Source organism: Erythrolamprus reginae, chromosome 1 (genome assembly GCF_031021105.1).
Source record: "Erythrolamprus reginae isolate rEryReg1 chromosome 1, rEryReg1.hap1, whole genome shotgun sequence".
NCBI lineage: Eukaryota > Metazoa > Chordata > Lepidosauria > Squamata > Dipsadidae > Erythrolamprus > Erythrolamprus reginae.
Genome location: NC_091950.1, coordinates 391,557,965 through 391,578,051, shown reverse-complemented (window position 1 = coordinate 391,578,051; position 20,087 = coordinate 391,557,965). Strand labels below are relative to the sequence as shown.

General features: G+C 39.6%; 1 protein-coding gene across 1 annotated transcript in view; it reads right to left on the bottom strand.

The window, feature by feature from the left end:
- Positions 1 to 20,087, bottom strand: part of OTOF (otoferlin) — a 263,931-nt gene that overhangs the window by 93,806 nt on the left and 150,038 nt on the right. The window contains exons 6-11 of the mRNA XM_070734905.1: positions 7,314 to 7,390; positions 5,566 to 5,692; positions 5,056 to 5,110; positions 3,430 to 3,561; positions 2,381 to 2,443; positions 139 to 223 (exon numbers count right to left, since the gene is read on the bottom strand). Of these exons, the coding sequence (XP_070591006.1) occupies positions 139 to 223; positions 2,381 to 2,443; positions 3,430 to 3,561; positions 5,056 to 5,110; positions 5,566 to 5,692; positions 7,314 to 7,390 (539 nt within the window). The remainder of the gene's footprint in view (positions 1 to 138; positions 224 to 2,380; positions 2,444 to 3,429; positions 3,562 to 5,055; positions 5,111 to 5,565; positions 5,693 to 7,313; positions 7,391 to 20,087) is intronic.

Below are 20,087 nucleotides of genomic sequence, written 5' to 3'. Positions count from 1 at the left end.
AACTGCATGAAAATGAGTTTTTGACAGGAAGTGCCTCCCAAGCAAAATTTCCAGAAAAGACCAGAAAAAGCAAGAGATTTTCTCTTCTTACACAACTCCTTTTCCCACAATATAACACATATATTTTGCATTACACACCTGGTTGGGTGTAGACGGTTCCCACGTCCATTTTGAAAGAACCCACCAAGGTTCCGCTGCGCAGGATGTTCTTGGAGTGAATCACCTACAGGTTAACAAAGCAGAGGTAACCTCAGGCACAGCAGACCACAAGATTGCCAAGAAACCTGCCTTGGGAGTTAGAAACCACGTCCAGAATGCCTGTGGAATGCTCTCCACAGGGAGATTTCTCCGACCCTGTTGTGAGCGCTCCGTGTCCACCTCTGGTAATGTCAGATTCTGAGGCGAGGATGCGCCAGGCCCCTCTATTCACTGATGCAGCTGATGCAGAGAGTGAGATTGAGGGGAAAAGTGACCTGAATGAACCCGAGGAATCTGCTGCATGAATCCCAGTGACCGGTTAGGTCCCACAGAGTTGGCCTTCTCCGGGTCCTATCGACTAAGCAATGCCGTCTGGCAGGACCCAGGGAAAGAGCCTTCTCCGTGGTGGCCCCAGCCTTCTGGAATCAACTCCCCCCATAGATTAGAACTGCCCCCACCCTCCTTGCCTTTCGCAAGCTCCTGAAAACCCACCTATGTCGCCAGGCTTGGGGAAGTTGATATGCCCCTTGGCTACTATGATTTATGTATGGTTTGCTTGGGTTGTGTGATTAAATTTTTATGATAAGGGTTTTAATCTGTTTTTTAATACTGGATTTGTACATTGTGTATTATATTGTGAGTCACCCCGAGTCTTCGGAAAGAGGTGTCATACAAATCTAATTAATTAATAATAATAATAATAATAATAATAATAATAATAATTATTATTATTATTATTATTATTATTATTATTATTATTATTATTATTTAATCACCAGAGGGTGCTGATATAACAATGGGATCTCAGTCAGAGGATAAAGCAGACATTAGAGTGGCCAACCCATTATTAGATGCCCAATATCGGAGATTTCTGAGAAGGCAACAGGACTTGCATAGTAAAGCGAAATAAACTTACAGCTTTACCTCTGGGGGTTTGATGTCACTTCCAGCAGTCAGTATAAAAGCAAAGGATTTGAGGTAATTGGGTGTGGGGTTTCAATGCCATTCATGGAAGAGATATTAGAGTGGGACGGGCTGCCGAACATGAACCCAATATTTTTTCAAACTTCGGACAAAGTTTGGAGTCGTGTTCAGCATTCAGAGCTTTGACGTCACCAGCAGGTTGCTAAGGACGCCAAGGTGATCCAGGAACCCAGGTAGTGATCACCTTGGCGTCCTTAGCAACCTGCCGGTGACGTCAAAGCTCCACCCCCAGAATCTCTTCGTGGGAGGGATTCCTCGTTTAGGTTCGAGTTCAGGTTCAGTTCAGGTTCGGCTGAATTTTGCGTAAAGTTCATCCGAACTTGCCAAACCCGAACACCGTTGGGTTCGCCCAGCACTAGTGGTAATAAGTCCAAAGCTGCATGTCTTGCAGGCTACAAAAAAGGATATTTTCGGTAATTCTGTTAAATTATTAAAATTAAGCAATTGCTCACATTACTCTAAGGGCCACATTTCCCTCTACTTGTTTATCCTTTATATAAGTTGCTGCAGCTACACATATCTTACTGAAAGGATTTGTCATTTGAGCGCAACAATTTCAGCTTATTGGTTCTACAAATTTTCAAGACAGCTCTGCTGTCAGAAATGTGATTCTAAATAAATAACACCTTCCGTCATTCTACCAGGAGTGTCTACAGACTGTGCAAAAAAGGAGAGTCAAGATTACAGCCACCACCATACAGCTGAAGCCCAGCTTTTTCTGACAGGTGAACATTAATGTAAATTGTAAAAGCAATACCAATAAGAGGCAATAGCAAACTATATTATGTTCATGCCCACAAAGTGAGATGAATAGCAATAGCATTTATATACTGCTCCACGGTGCTTTACAGCATTTTCTGAGTGGTATACAGAGTCAGCATATTGCCCCCAACAGTCTGGCTCCTCATCTTACTGACTTCAGAAAGATAGAAGGCTGAGTGTTGACTTGAACTGGTGAGGATTGAATTCCTGGCAGTCAGCAGAGTTAAGCCTGCAATACTGCATTTTCACCACTGCGCTGCCAGGGCTCAATATGAAGTCATCAGGTGGCAAGCTCAGCTCAAATATACCTTCCCCGTTATTATTTATCCATATCTACTCTAGCTGCATTTCTGGATGTCATCTTTCAAAATGGGAATACTTTCTTCTTTGGTCATGCTTCAGAGACTATTCCAACGGAGAGGTAAAAATTGCTCACCGATAATTTGATGATTTTATCAAACATGACATCTGGCGGAATATGAAAGTCAAAGACAAAATACTGTAATAGACAAAAAAAAGAAAGAGTGTTAAAAGGGTTACCAAGGTCCTGTATAGTAAAAAGATCAGGAATACTCACCATTGAAGAAGATACTTAATGATCCTGATATTTATTAACATAATTATTTATTAACATAATTATTTATTATCTCTGAGACCGCCTTCTGCCGCACGAATCCCAGCGACCGATTAGGTCCCACAGAGTGGGCCTTCTCCGGGTCCCGTTAACTAAACAATGTCGGTTGGCGGGCCCCAGGGGAAGAGCCTTCTCTGTGGCGGCCCCGACTCTCTGGAACCAACTCCCCCCAGAGATTAGGACTGCCCCTACTCTCCCTGCCTTCCGTAAACTCCTTAAAACCCACCTTTACTGTCAGGCATGGGGGAACTGAAACACCTCCCCCGGGCATGTTCAATTTATACATGGTATTGTTAGTAAATGGGGTTCTTTTTAAATCTTTTTAAATATTTTAAATCTATTTGGATTTGTTATGATTCGCTGTGTCTTGTTGTGAGCCGCCCCGAGTCTGCGGAGAGGGGCGGCATACAAATCTAAATAATAAATAAATAAATAAATAAATAACAATAATTTGTTAATTGGAAGCACTCTATAACATGTAAACAGATATTTTGCTCTGGAGTTAAAATGGGTATATACAAGAAACACCCCCGAATTGGTGGTGGGGTGTAAATTCTTGTCTGGCGGTGGGCACTACTCACAGAGCACCTGTTTTATGTTGTGTGTATGTTCATATTTTTTAAAAATCAATTAAAATATTTTTTAAAACCCAATAATTTGGCAATGACGTATGATGTCACGGGTGGAAAAAAACGTGGTGTAGAAAAAAACCGCAAAGTATTTTTAATTAATTTTTTTTAAAAAAAACATGGTATAGACTTTTCGCGAAGTTAGGACCTGCGAAAGTCGAGGGAACACTGTATCTATCAGGAAGGAAATGACAGGTCTGTTGTTAGAGGTAGCGAGCTCACCTCATTATAGTAGGGGCAGTTAGTTGATTCCTTCATGGAGGTGTACTTCTTCTCATCTCCCACCTCCACACACACTACCGGATCCATGTTGAGCCCCACCAGCTGCCGTGCTTCAACTACTGTGATGCTGACCTGGTGAGAGAAGGAAAAGAAACACATTGTCAGATGCATCCCCAAGGATCCATCACCCTCCTTCCAATTTCTCTCTACTCATTTTCTTCCTAAAGGAAACTACATGCTACCTATGGTGGCTTTGCGAAAACTAGAAAGGCTTGTCAATCTGCAGCATCATGAACACCTTCAGAAGTTGTAGGTGCTTCATCCCTGGAGGTTTTTAAGAAAAGACTGGACACACACCTGTCTGAAATGCAGTGATGCCGAACCCATGGCACGGGTGGCACGCGGAGCCATAATTGCTGGCATGTGAGCAATTGCCCTAGCTCAGCTCCAATGTGCATGTGTGTGCCGGCCAGTTGATTTTTGGCTTGCACAGAGGCTCTGGGAAGGCGTTTTTGGATTCCAGAGAATCTTTGGAAGGATGGGGGAGGGCTTTTATACCCTCCCCTGGCTCAAGGGAAGCATTTGGAGCCAGGGAGAGTGAAACGCGAGCCTACTAGGCCCCCCAGAAGTTAGGAAATTGGCCATTTCTGGCCTCCAGAGGGCCTCCGGGGTGTGTGGAAAGCTGTTTTTGCCCTCCCCAGGCATTGAATTATGGCATGTGCGATAGTGCATACGCACGCTCTTTCAGCACCCGAAGGAAAAAAGGTTCACCATCACTGGTATAGAGTCTCCTGCTTGAGCAGGGGTTGGACTTGAAGACCTCTAAGGTCCCTTTCAGCTCTATTCTGTTATTAAATAGCAGCAGAATGGAGAATAAAGCTGATTCACAAAATATAACAAGAGCCGTAGTGGCGCAGCAGTTAAAGTACTGAAGCGCTACTTCTGTCCATCACTGCCTGCCTGCAGTTTGGCAATTCAAATGTTGCCATCTCAAGGTTGACTCAGCCTTCCATCTTTCTGAGGTCGGTAAAATGAGGACCCAGATTGTTGGGGGAAATATGCTGACTCTGTAAACCACTTAGAGAGGGCTGTAAAGCACTGTGAAGTGGTATATAAGTCTAAATGCTATTGGTATTATGTTAACCTAAATACTAAATACTATTTATTATGCCCTTGTATTACGTTAAATTGTGGTTGGAAAGTTTATGCTTCAGAATATTTTGTGAACCAAAGCAATTGCATTGATTCAATCAAACACAGATCTACTAAGCATGGCTTAAGCAAGCTGCAATAGCACAACATGCTTCTGAGTTATACTAATTGCGCTAATATCACTTTCCTCTTCTTGATGTGCCTTCAACAATTCCTGCTTTGGGACATGTATAGTGTGACCAGACGCCCCGCTTTCAGCGGGCAGTGGTGGTGGAGACTTTACACTTCCATATTATCTTGTTTCCCCTATAATAAGACATCCCATGATACTAAGCCCAATCAGGCTTTTAAGTGCATGGCAATAAGGCCAAGTGCTTATTTCAGGGTTAAAAAAAATATAAGACAGGTCTTATTTGGGGGGGGGGGGACATAATGCTCACATATAGCACAAATGAGAGACTGTAACCATCTCACCTGGTAGTCCATGGGTCTTCCTGCACTGGGCTCCATTTTAATATCTGGCTTGGATCTTTAAAAGACCATGATAATAGTGAAAGATAATAATAGCAATGACATAATAAATAACAATATAATATTTAGCCCATTGTGTATATTATGTACAATGTGTGGTTTGGCTTCATTGTGGGTTAGCACAAACATATAAATATATCTATCGTGACATGGCAAATGATGGCTTATATTTTAGCATTATGAATAAGCCAGGCAAAAATCCTAACATCATCCAGAAAGAATAATACATTTGATGAGTCACTTTGAACTTTAAGCAAAAGGTTACAAAATGTAGTTATTTGTTAATAAAGGCAGAATAGAAATAAATAAAATGTTTCAATAAGCTAATAGGTTAATATTTTGCCTCTATTGTTAAGTGCCACATTTCTCTCTTTCCCCCCCCCCCTCACATCTTTTTTACAATCTTAACATGTGTAGATCTGATCTCCGCTTTCTGAGTTGTCTTGTACTCACCTCTTATTAGACACATTGGTGGTCACAGCTGTGACTGATGCCAGGGAGATGGTATCTGGATCCAGGCCACCTCCAAGCCGAATTGCTTTACGGTCCAGATCTTCTGCTTCCAAGATAGCTGGTTGATCTGTCCAGGAAAGACAATTTATAGTTAAAACATTTGATTGGTTACCACAAAACTTTATCAATGGGCATCCTTTCAAGAAGGGTGAGATAAAGTATGATAAAGTATGGTGAGCTGTGATCCAGTCATGATATAATTTATTAAATGACTGCAACAGAGATCTTGGAGTCTTGGTGGATAATCAACTAAACATTAGTCAACAATGTGCAACAGCGGCCAAAAAAGCCAACACTATCCTAAGCTGCATCAATAGGGGGATACACTCCAAGACCAGGGAAATATTAATACCACTCTTCTACGCCCTGGTCAGACCACATCTGGAGTAGTGCATCCAGTTCTGGTCACCACACTTCAAAAGAGGCATTGAAACTCTGGAGAAGGTGCAGAAAAGAGTAACCAAAATGATTAGGGGACTTGAAACCAAGACTTACGAAGACAGATTGCGGGAACTGGGCATGGGTAGCCTAGAGAAAAGGAGGGGCAGAGGGGACATGATAGCTGTATAGAGGTATATGGGGGGTTGCCACAGAGAGGAGGGGGGCACTCTATTTTCCAGAGCACCAGAGGGTCGGACGAGGAACAATGGCTGGAAGCTGACCAAGGAGAGATTCAACCTAGAAGTAAGGAAGAACTTCCTGAGGGTCAGAGCAATCAACCAGGGGAACAACCTGCCTGCGGAGGTTGTGAACTCCCCAACTCTGGACACTTTCAAGAGGAGATTGGACTGCCATTTGGCTGGGGTGCTTTAGGATTCCTGCTCGGGCAGGGTGTTTGGACTTGATGACTTGCATGGTCCCTTTCAACTCTAAATAAATAAGTAAATAAATAAGTAAGTAAGTAAGTAAGTAAGTAAACAAACAAACAAACAAACAAACAAACAAACAAATAAAATTATAATTATATAACTATTAAAAGTGCCTGGATGATTTTCCAAACTGGATCTTCTATCTCAGCTCTCAGAATTCTCCAGGTATCAAGGCAATACGTGAAAATTCATACTGGAAAATTCCTAGTTATGGTGAATTGATCCAGATTGTCTTGTTTAAAAGCTATTTGTACTGCATTCTCAGAGAAGTGTAGAGGCATGAAGATATGCAATCATGAATGACAGTTTTGATACATACATGGAAGAGTCAAAAGGCACATGCGTCTCAGCCAGGCAACTGGCCTTCTCAATAGAAATCCAATTCCATGGAACACTTTTTGCTGGAAGAACAAGTGGTCCCTATCTGGTTGCCATTCTTTGAACTAACCAAAGCAGTGTTTTGACTCTTAGGAAAGTTTAAAAGATTGAGCACCTATAAAGTTTTTGATTGTTTACTGGGGAGTTTGATAATGAAATGTTGGTTTTTCTTGTTGATATAGGATTTCATTGTCCCTTTAAGTTGGATCAGGCTGTAAATATATATATATATTGTAAATCAGTCAGTCAATCAATCGATCTGTAAACAAGTAAATGCAGGAAATTGGCTTTTCCAAAATGAAATTAACTGAGAGTTATTTGAGTTCGAAGTAGTACCCATCTCTTGCACCTACTCTGAAAGTGCAAATTTGCAGTCTCGGTGTAAAAGATTGTAGTAGTTCACTGATTTGATTGAAGTTTAGGTGGTGAGTACATGCATACCTTGCTTTCGGTGATGGTCATCTTTCGAGGGACGTGTCTTGCCCAACTTCATGGCTGAAAAGACTCCTCTTCCAGCTCTGTAAGCAAAGTGGGTACATTATTAACATAATTATGTCATCTCAGAACATAACAAAAAAAGGGAGAGTCCCTCCTCCAAGAAGCAGTTGAGAAACTAACTGAGCAGAAAGGCAAGCAAAGAAAATAGTAAGGGAAAGGGAACAAGAAAAAATATATAAATAAATGCATTACTCCTGCTTAGAATTTGTTGTACTTTGGGATAAACCATTGAGAAGTTGTCTCGGGAAAATATAAATATATTTGATTCTCATTGAGAAGTTTTCATCCAAACAGTTTTACAAGACACACAATAGCTGTTCTCCAAGCATGAAATAGATATTTATTGGAACTAGTAGGTATTTCACACATATGCCATGTCCATACCCAGAGCTTCAAATGGACTGCCATTATTCAAAATATATTGGCATGAATTTTCCTGCCCTTTGGCCACTGTGGAATCCTTGGTGTTCTCTGAGCTAGATTTTTTTTGTGTATTCCCTGAAGAGAGTGAGTGTGGGGTTTGCTCCCTGTTTATATACAGTAATTTGCCCTGCCTGTGTTGGTGGTTTTCTTCTTGTTAGTTAGCTACATAAACAAGAAGCAAACCCTATTCACAGTGCAGTGGCATTGATGACGTTACCTAGTTGGGTAATGAATGTCTATCAAGCTCCCAGGGCATCAAGGAATCCATAGTTCACTCTTGAGTTATTTATATTATCTTCAATTGGACTTTCCACCATTATTTTCCAGTTCTTCCATCAGCTGCATCTTGACCTCTTGAAATATGTAGGGAGCCACAAAAGCTGAAAGGCGTCTATCACGTTGGGATTCAATCTTATTTAAAAATGAATTCAGGGGATTTTAAGGCAAGATGTACTTGATTTATTCTTTAAACTCTTCCAACTCCAAAATGAAAAAAGGAGTAATTTTTTTCAGCCTCATTAATTCTGGGAATTGAAAACAAGGCTAATGCTTTTGGAAAACAGATAATTTTGGTTGTCAGCCAAATTAGGAAAGCTGTGCAATTGGCTGGGAGGGAGGGAGGGGGGGGAGGGAGGGAGGGAGGAAAAAAGGAAGGAAGGAAGGAGGGAGGGAGGGAAGGAATGAAGGAAGGAAGGAGGGAGGGAGGGAAGGAAGGAAGGAGGGAGGGAGGGAAGGAGGAAGGAAGGAAAAAAAGAAGGAAGGAAGGAGGGAGGGAGGGAAGGAAGGAAGGAAGGAAAACATTATTATTTTAAATCAAGTTCCTCAGTCTGCTGCCGCCTACATTGGCCACAGCATACATAATCGGTGGCAATTTTGCTGTGAAAGAAAGTGGACATGAAATAATGGTTTTAAATTACAAGGATATAGATTCTGGTTAGACATCCGGAAAAAAATAAATCTTAACAGTAAAAAATGGTTTAACTGTGGACCAGATTGCTTTGGATAGAAATATACTCCCATTCACCACAGTGTTCAGACAAAAGCTGAATGTGTTGAGGATGTTATAACAGTAGACTGCGGCATTATGCAACGGATTCGACTAATTGATTTCCTAGGCTCTTTCTTTCCTTATCTTGTAGGATTCTAAGAAAAGAAACTCCTGTTTATACTAAGGATTGGCAGGCTATAGGTGCATGTAACTCCTTCTTTCCTTTTTTAAAAAGTTATTGTTATTGTTGCAACGTGTCCATGCACCAAAAAGGGTTCATTTTTGAAGGCATTATTATTATTATTATTATTATTATTATTATTATTATTATTATTATTACAGTATTATTATTATTATTATTATTAATTGGATTTGTATGCCGCCCCTCTCTGCAGACTCGGGGTGGCTAACAACAATGATAAAAAACAACATGTAACAATCCAATTTAATAAAACAACTAAAAACCCTTATTATAAAAACCAAACATACACACAAACATACCATACATAACTTGTAATGGCCTAGGGGAAGGAATATCCTAACTCCCCCATGCCTGGCGACAAAGGTGGGTCTTGAGTAATTTGCGAAAGACAAGGAGGGTGGGGGCTGTTCTAATCTCTGGAGGGAGTTGATTCAAGAGGACCGGGGCCGCCACAGACAAGGCTCTTCCCCTGTGGCCTGCCAAACGACATTGTTTGGTCGATGGGACCCGGAGAAGGTCAACTCTGTGGGACCTTATTGGCCGCTGGGATTCGTGCAGTAGAAGGCGGTTCCGGATGTAATTAAACAATTTATTTGACAAAGCCTTTGGGTAGGTTTAATCTGCCTAAAATGTCAGGAAAACTAAGCAAACAAAACAGATACCCAAATGCCAATGAAATAAATTACACACACCAAAGAACCTGTTCTATTTGTCCTTAAGTCACCGTTCTGTGTATTGAATTCCTTGGCTACCCAAAATAATGCCAAGTGCATTATTTGTTATGCAATGGGGTCCATATATACGTCATTTTACAACTGACAAACAGGGCCAGGCTCTCCCTGGAAGACTTTAGACTGAAAAGTGGAGTACTAAAGAAAAGAGGGGAGAGAAAAGCAAGGGCAACTAGGAAATGTGAAAACAAATTGAATTTCTGATGTTTAGATTTGGATCTTCTCGTAACTTCATGTTTGGAAGAAAACCTAGTAATCTTGACAGGCCTTTCACAAGGAAAAGTGCCATCTGGAATTAAACCAAAGGTTTTGTAGTAAAAAAAAAGACATCTTCAAGTACAGTACTGTATGTCTTCTAAAATTTAACATAAGGGATAACCAGGAAGATATGATGGGTTTTCAGAGATTCTATTACTGTGGCATACTTAGCAATTTTCAAGAGCTTTCTTAAGGCAGCCAGCTGGTGCACAATGAAATTCGAATTAATTAATTAATTATTGACATTCCTTTGAAATGTGAGAACATGGAAGGGGACCATCTGCATGAATGTATTGGAAGTGATGGATAGGGAACGTAGTTGGATGAGCAGCAAGAAAATTGAAGGATGGGAAGAAACAATGGGATTCTAGAGGCAAAGAAGTTGGTGGAAGGCACATTGTCATCTAAGGCAGGTGTTTTAAATCTCAGGTTATTGGACAACTTCTAATTTAACAGCGATAACGAAACTCCATTCTTACATATACACACACTGGGGAGGTCTTTTTATTCAATTCCCACAAGTTAAATGGAGAAGGTGATAGCTAACAAACAGACCTAACAAACAGAGTATAATTACAATCTGCTCCTGGAATCGTCACACAGATATGAACTAAAACTCAGAAAACTCCTGTTTTACAGTGGCCCTTATTAAGAACATGTTCAAAGATTTGCTCGGCATTATCTGTTTGTTCGACATTGTTCACAATAACTGAATAATAATCCACAGTAGCTGAATTAAAACATGCCTGGGATAAACATATATCCATCCGAAGATAAAATACAAAAAATAGTATAAGGGAAGACTAGATGGATCATGAAGTCTCTTTCTGCCGTCAATCTTCTATGTTTCTATGTTCCAACAAAGACATTATCTTCTACACTCAGGAAGCATGAAAAAGGAGGGCAAAACAGCCACTCTGTGCATCAGAGGGTGTATCAGCCACATGCCCATCAGAGTCAGCTTTTTAGAGTGATGTGCTTTACTGAAGATAAAATATATATCTGGCATCATAGATTTTGGAATAGCATGTAATATTCTTTGGAACTGCAGGATCAGCTAAGCAATGTCAAGGAGATCATACTCTTTAAATAATGCCCTGGGCATACCCTTTGTATCTCCCCTGTTTTTAAAAATACAAATCACATTCCCCCCATGCAAGTTCACTGGCTTATGATCTTGTTTATTTTATTTATTTATTTATTTATTGGATTTGTATTCCGCCCCTCTCCGCAGACTCGGGGCGGCTAACAACAGTGATAAAAAACAGCATGTAACAATCCAATACTAAACAACTAGGATGACATCTCAAATATGCCGATAGATACTCTCCAACCCATTCAAAGCAGAAACACTCCTACAAACCTTTCAGAGATTAAAGAAATCAAAGCAACCACTTACCTGTTCCAGGTAAGGTGGAATCAGACTTCCTTACTTGTGTCTCACAATTACAATCACAAAAAAACAGAGGGAGTAGTTTGAAAGGGGCAGGAAGTTACTGAGATGGAGAAAAGAGTTCCTGGTCCATTTCCTGCCCCAACACCATTTTGGGACGATTGCGTCATTAAACTCAGGCCCAGTTGCCCTCCATTTTCGGACACCACCAAAAAATAACAGCACGGAGGTGAAGGAATGGCGTAGTTTGGAAGCCAGCTGGGTTAGCAGAGAATTGATACCGTCCCCTTCATGAATATTGGATGACAACACCTGAGACAGCTTGGCAAAGTCTGAATAGCAGCCATTCCAGATTCCCAGCAACGATTTGTTTTCGACTCACAGGGCCCGAAATCATGGCCTTAGAAGAGGTTTCCATGATTTAATAACTTGGTTTTGGAGCCATTGATTTAGGTCTCTGGGCTGTTATAGTTATAGTTATAGTTTATTAGATTTGTATGCCGCCCCTCTGAAGACTCGGGGCGGCTCACAACATAAAAGTGATACAATACATTACAAATCTAATAGTAGAAATTAAATCAATTTAAAAACATTAATACATAGTAAAATCCCTAACTATACAATCATACACATTCAACCTAGTCCATCATACAATAAGGCCGAAAACATAATAGAAGGGGGAGAAGGTGGTAATTATCCCCATGTCTGGCGACAAAGGTGGGTCTTCAGCATTTTACGGAAGGCGAGGAGGGTGGGGGCTATTCAAATCTCTGGAGGGAGTTGATTCCAGAGGGCTGGGGCCACCACAGAGAAGGCTGTTCTCCTGGGTCCCGCCAGCCGACATTGTTTGGTCGTCTTAAGCATAAAACGTATCAGGAAAGACTTAATGAACTCAATCTGTATAGTCTGGGGGACAGAAGGAAAAGGGGGGACATGATCGAAACATTTAAATATATTAAAGGGTTAAATAAGGTCCAGGAGGGAAGTGTTTTTAATAGGAAAGTGAACACAAGGACAAGGGGACACAATCTGAAGTTAGTTGGGGGAAAGATCAAAAGCAACATGAGAAAATATTATTTTACTGAAAGAGTACTAGATCCTTGGAACAAACTTCCAGCAGACGTGGTAGATAAATCCACAGTAACTGAATTTAAACATGCCTGGGATAAACATATATCCATCCTAAGATAAAATACAGAAAATAATATAAGGGCAGACTAGATGGACCATGAGGTCTTTTTCTGCCGGCAGACTTCTATGTTTCTATGTTTCTATGACAGGACCCGGAGAAGGCCAACTCTGTGGGACCTAATTGGGCGCTGGGATTCGTGCGGCAAAAGGCTGTCTCAGAGATATTCTGGTCCGATGCCATGTTGGGCTTTATAGGTCATAACCAACACTTTGAATTGTGACCAGAAATTAATCAGCAGCCATTGCAGGCCACGGAGCGTTGGTGAAACGTGGGCAGATCTTGGAAGCCCCACGATGGCTCTCGCGGCCGCGTTTTGAATGATCTGAAGTTTCCGAACACTTTTCAAAGGAAGCCCCATGTAGAGATGTTATCCATTTGCTCCAATGTTCCTAAATAGAATGTACAGACTATTTTTTTGTAAAAAGTCTAATCTGAGCTCAGGATTCATGCTTGGTGAAAAAAGAGCCACAATGCTGCCAACTGCGGCTTCTTCCTTAATTCCATATGAATTCTACGCATGGGTCTGATTATGGTTTGGAAATGAATTATTCATGGTTAAATCTGCCTTTCTAGCAGAAAGATATATTTTGAAGTGAAGAATTTATCCTATAAAGGTCATCTATCCTGTGGTCACAGATGAAGGAGAGATTAAAATTTAGGTCTGGTTCATAGGTTTCATTCACTTCTGGATAGCTTGCGAACCAACCACTGTTAAGGAGTGTGCAGAACACTTGACTTATCAAAGACATACACTGAGGAAAATGTGGGATTCCTGCAGATATCCAGGAAATATGAATAATTATTCAGTCATACAAAAGAGATACATTAAAGTGTATAAAATAGGGTTTTCTTTAAAAATAGCAAAGTCAAGTTAAAAAGTACGGTCATTCACATTCAAATCACTCTTAATACAATAATAATATTATAAGCCAGTCTTTGTTTTACATATCAGACATACGTTACAGCTTACAAATAGTGTTGGGCGAACTGAACCCACAAAGTTCGGGTTTGTTCCGAAATTTGCACGGTTCGGTATATCGAACCCGAATTTTTTCAAAAGTTTGGCCAAAGTTTGGGTTCGGGTTCAGGAGAGCGCCAGGAAGCACCGCCGCCCGGCTGTCACCTTCAGAAATAGCAGGGGTGCTTCCCGGCGCTTTCCCGAACTCAAACCCGAACCTGAACTTTTGGGAGACCGCCGAGAAGTGCCCTGCCTCCGCCCCTGGGTGGAGCTTTGACATCACTGAGACGTCCTTCCTGGAGTCCCCGTTTCAGCTGGCTATGAAGGACATCTCAGTGACGTCAATGCTCTGCCCCTGGAATCTCCTCGTGGGATTCCCCACCTCCTTTTTCGCTTCCTGACTGGCCAACAGCTCCCCGGCTGTCCTGGGAAATGCTGCCACCCAGCTGTCACCTTCAGAAACAGCCGGGGTGCTTCTTGGCGGTCCCTCGGATGCCAAACTCGGACGTTTGGCAAAAGTTCAGGTTTGGGTTCAGGTTCGGGAGAGTGCTGGGAAGCACCCCGGCTGTTCCGGAAGGTGACAGCTGGGCGGCGGCGCTTCCCGGCGCTTTCCAAAGCGCTGAACTTGAGTTGGGTTCGCCCAACACTACTTACAAATACATTAAATGTCATCGAACAAACAGCGCTTCCTACATCAGTCACAGTGAAGCAGCAGAAAGAACAGAGAGAGCAGAGAGAGAAAAAGAATCATGCTCTCTGGCTCCCTCTTATGGCAATTTGGAACACCACCTCTTAAAGCTATAGTACTTCAATACAAGCAAACATTCATTGTTAGCTTGTTTATATACTGCAAACCCAACTGTTTTATACAGAGTACTAACATTCACTCCTTTGGGTGGTCAATACATAATACTTTACATTTTCAGCTTATAACTTTCACAACATTCCTTATGCTTAATAGCACCTTGAGTCTTTGTAAGTTGATCTGCAAAATTGTTTTCACTTGCACAATATTCTAATTTAATCATGTTACTTTGTACCTACACTCTTCAGTGAAGATATATCTGTAGGAGAATCATCTGTGAATGGTGATAGAGATTTGATAGAGGTGATAGAGGTAAAGATAGAAGTAAAGAAAGAGAAAATGCATAGTACAATACAAATTTCTAGTATTTGCCTAGGAGAGGCACCAGGGAAAAACGACCACCTGATAGATTTTAGGTAAATGTAGAACCTTCTATTTTTTACGACTGGTCTGGCAAACCAGAATCAGACATCATAGTTATAAACCTATTATTAGTAAACTCTGAACCATTATCAGTAACAACGTTTATAATTTTCTTATTCATTTTTCCTTTCCCCAAATCTTAAACCAATTGGAAAAATGTTGGTACATTTCTACTGGGAATAGAAAAGGCATTTGGAAGGATCCGGTATTCAACCAAACCATCAACTGAAACTGACTCTGCTACTGTATTGTGCAAAGTTGGGGGAAGAAATCCCCAATATCCATTTGTTAAGAAATGTGCCCATATATAAATTAGATAGGTAAGTAAATAGGTAGAAATGTAGGCAGGCAGACAGACAGCTAAGGATAATTGACAAGTTGAATAGAGAATCAAATAAAGATAATGTTGACAATTGGAACAAATTAAAGTAAAAATCAGAATTTCAGAGAAGCGTGGATTTGGAAAGCCAAGTGGTACTTTTTGTGACTTGGACAGTTAGCAGGCTCAATCACACTTGAATAATTTCGATCCAGAGCACACACATTCATTGTGTCCAAACAAGAGGACCTATATGATTATCCAATTATGTCTTGTCTTTTTATTGTGCCTTCCAAATATGAAAGTGAAATGAAACGTGGTATTCTAAAAAGCCCTCATGTTTTAGCTATGTTGCCTCCAGGTGACCAGGGACCTGGTCTAATGGTTCCATTGTTGAAGTGGGTATTATTATTCTCCCTCTCCTGACATTTGTATTTTTGTTTTTATGTTATTTATTAATAAGGGGTTTTTTTATATTTCATGTTTTTTGTTTTTATTGATTGTTCTTATTGATTTTGGTTCACTGCCAAGAATTTGTTGCCTTTGTTGAGAACAGTGTCTATATAAATTTGATTAATAAATAAAGAATAAGTGAAAATTATTTACAGATTAACAGAGTTGGAAGGGACTTAAAGGTCATCTATTCCAACTCACTGCTCAGCAGGAGACCCTGGACCATTTCTGATAAATGGGAGAAGGCAAGTTGTTCCACTGATTGATTTTTCTCACTGTCAGAAAATTTCTCTTTATTTCTAGGTTGAATCTCTCCTTGGCCAGTTTCCATGCATTGTTCCTTGTCTGGCCTTCAGGTGCTTTGGAGAACAGCTTGATCCCCTCCTTTCTATGGCAGCCCCTCAAACGTGGAACTCATTACCGGACTCCATAGTGTCATCCCCAAACCCCCAACACTTTACCCTTAGATTATCTATGGTTGACCTATCCAGATTCCTAAGAGGTCAGTAAGGGGCGAGTACAAGTGCACTAGAGTGCCTTCCATCCCCTGTCCTATTGCTCTCCTATATCTCCTGTACCTTTCTTCTATTCCTATATCTCTTCTTCTATTCTTTCATTGATATGTTCTATTACTATGCCTTCTTTTCTATTCTTTCTTAGATATATTTTACTATGAGTATCTCCTCTATAACCTTCACCATGTATTTTACTATGTGTATATAGATATATACCCACTAAAACCCTCATTGTGTGTTGGACAAACTAACTAACTAACTAACTGAATGAATGAATGAATGAATAAGTAAATGAATGAATGAATGAATAAATAAATAAATATTGGAGTACTGTTATCATGTCTTCCCTGGTCCTTCTCTTCACTAGACTAGCAATGCCCAGTTCCTGCAACTGTACTTTGTATATTTGTCTCCAGTCTCCTAATCATCCTAGTTGCTCTCCTCTGCAGTATGTCTCCAGTATGCAGTATATCTCCAATATGAAGCATACTGGACATATACCAGCCTTACACCTAGGCTCTGCCTCTTTCTCCTAACTGAACTTGCTTCGGTGCCAAGAGTGATGAAGAATGCTGTTTCCATTTCTGACAATTAACTAATGACAGAAGAAGCTGCAGAATGGAGTTTAGATGAAAGAGAGAGAGACAGAGATTATGACAAAGAAACCTACTTTTTATCCTTGGTCTTGCTGAAATGGGCGAGCAGAGCCATGGAGGAAGCAAAAAGCCAAAATTTAAATAAAAAGTTAATAATAAAAACCTAGGACAATTTTTCATTAAATAATATCAATAGAACAGCCATAAACTATATATATTGCTCAAAAAAAATATTAAAGGGAACACTCAAATAACACATCCTAGATCTGAATGAATGAAATATTCTCGTTGAATACTTTGTTCTGTACAAAGTTGAATGTGCACAACAGCATGTCATTCAATATTGCTTCCTAAGCGGACAGTTTGATTTCACAGAAGTTTGATTTACTTGGAGTTATATTGTATTGTTTAAGTGTTCCCTTTATTTTTTTGAGCAGTGTACATTTAAATCCCATTTTTCTTTCTTCAGGAATGTACATATTATTCTTCCAATAAGTAAAGGAGATAAAGTTGAGGAAAAAGAATGATTATATATTGTAACCCCAAAATCTTATCTAAGCCTAAGGGATATAAATTATGAAAATCCTGATGGCTATAGATCAAGGGAAAGACATAGAATTTGGGGCTGTCTCATTGCTTATAGTTTTTGACTATGTCTACTTCTGCAGCTCGCCTCTGAAAATCCTAGTCCTCTCTCCAAAGAGTTATACTGAGGTGATAATGGCAATAATGTACATTTTCCTGCTGTAGTCCTGAAAATGATATGACAAGTTGCTGTTTCTGTTTTTAATCTCTTTCCTAGAAATACTGTAAATCTCATTGAACCCAGAGGACCTTGCTTGAGTAATCTGTGATATTACAAAGCACAAAACCCTCCATACCAAAAATGATAATGAAAGATAAATTCTGATCTAGAAGGCATAATAATGAATTCTGGAGAAGGATTTTAACCACTTGACGACTTCTACAGTGGGCTATTGTTGAAGCTTCTGTTCCTTTTGTTTTAAAATTATGATTTTTGAATCTGATGAGTATAACACACAAAGTATGCATTACTTTTTATTTTGTCCAAGTATAGAATCGACTTTAGAGAATATGAAGGTTGGTGAATAAAAACTGAAGCAACTCGTTAGCCATCAAATGGATTTGCAGAGAACAATTTTGTGAAAATTTGGGGGAAGGCTCACTGACCCACAAACTAAGAGAGTGCAAATCCTATGGAGGTTCTAAGAATTTAGTAACAATATTAATTTTGCCAGAGTAATTGGTTATTCAAATATTGGGCAGGAAGTGTAACCAAGGATATTCAACATTAGAGACAAGGACCTGCATTCAATCACCAGTTGGTTATGACATTTTCTGAGTATCTCTAAAATTGTCACCCAATTGTAATCTTAAACATAACAAAACTTTTAAAAAACTACCAACTCTACTGACAGCATGCCAAGGATTTGTTTTGAACTCACAACATAGCTATCTCACAAACCCAAAATACAGAGTCAGGACAATTCCATTAAGATCAGTACAATCTGTTTCAAATTGAAAAGGATCATCTTGAGACTGAGATGTTCCAAATTAGAAAAATTTTGCACAACCCAAGTCAAGATGTACACCATCACCAGAACTATCACCACCAGCTTGTTGAGCATTAACAGAATCTTCACATTGTCGTATCGTAATCAAAGTGTGCCAAATATTGATGGGCCTTGATCTAACTGCAAAACCCAGAAGCCAATAATACATTGGTTAATTGGTCTTTGTCCATATGTACACATTTCCTGATGTGGTTGATTTGATAGGCTTGGCTTTTCTTCTATCAAATCCCTCATTGACATTACTGTATTTTTCAGATTATAAGACACACCTTTTTCCCATGTAAGAGAGGCTGAAAATTTTGGTGCGTCTTATATTCTGAATGTAACTTTTTCAAAGCCTTTTATCAGCCCTAATAAGGTGCTAACAATGTTCTCGCTCCTACCAGCTTGCAGGCTTTTTCATTGATAATCTCTCTGAAGAAGGTTTGTCCCAGCCCTAAATCTTTGCAGGCTTTTTTTCATTGCTACTCGCTTCAAATAAAGTTTTCCCCAGCCCTAATAAGGTGCTAATGATCTTCCCAGCTTTTACCGGCTTGCAGGCTTTTTCATTGCTACTCTCTCTGAAGGTTTTTTTCCCAGCTATAAGTCTTTTCAGGCTTTTTTTCACTGCTGCTTGCTCCGAATAAGTTTTTTTTTAAATCTCTAACCACAGGATAGAATAATGTGCTGAATCTGACCAGACTAAGGATGCTAGCAAGATGAATACCTAGTAGGCAAATTTTTCTCTCTATTTTCCTCCCAAAAATCTAAGATGTGTCTTATACTCCAGTGCTTCTTATACTCTGAAAAATACAGTAATCAGTCTGAAAAATGAAATCTTTGGTCTATGGAGGTCACTATGAAACTATAGCATTGTAGCTGAGGATTGGGAAGCTAGGAAGCTAGGAAATACTTGAAAAAAAGAATAAGAATAAGTATTAAGCTACCTGAATGGCAAATGGTGATGCTTTTTCTCTTTTCCTTTAATTTTATCTCTGAAATTACAAATATGATTCAGAAACAACCAAGTGATTAAGAAACAATTTACTTGAATCAACAAGGGAAAAAAACCTTCTGTATGAAACTTTTGAAAATGAAGCCTTATGAATGAAGCCCAGTTTCTTTCTATTGCTTGCAAAAAACATTTTTTTCTTGGAAAACCACAGCAAATGCACACATAGGAGATAGAAAGAGAAAAACAAACATACATGGTATTACTTAAAAAAAAGCCTGAGAAGAATTATTTAAATGTGATTTAGATATGAAAAAGGTTTTTTAGAGTTAAGGTTAGGATTCAAAACATTTCATCTGAGACAGCCACTTATAATTCTATGGCCATCTATTTTCAACAACTATTTATAAGACATTAATTCAGACCTTTGACAAGAGCTATTTCTCTCCTACCTTGCAACCTTGGCTATCAGAAAGTACAAAAGAATAAAAAAGAAAGTTTCTGGATAGAAAATTGGGATGTCATAGAAAGAAGGGGTATCCCAATTCACTTTGGCTCCAACCCTATCTACAGCTTGTTTCAGCTCTATTGAATCATGCAAATAGAATAGATAATAGAGTAGAGTAGAGTAGAGTAGAATAGAATAGAATAGAATAGAATAGAATTCTTCCTTGGCCAAGTGTGATTGGACATACAAGGAATTTGTCTTTGGTGCATAAGCTCTCAGTGTATATAAAAGAAAATATACATTTGTTAAGAATCATATTGTCTTCTGCCTTCAGATACCCAGGTTTTCAAGAAAACAGAGAAATGGCTCTTTCTGCCCTTAAGATAATCAGAAATTCATAACAGAACTGGAGGTCAGTTCGCCACCAATGAAGTTCTTCAAATATATTCCAGTTTTTCGCTGAGAATGAGAATAGACCTCAATACGC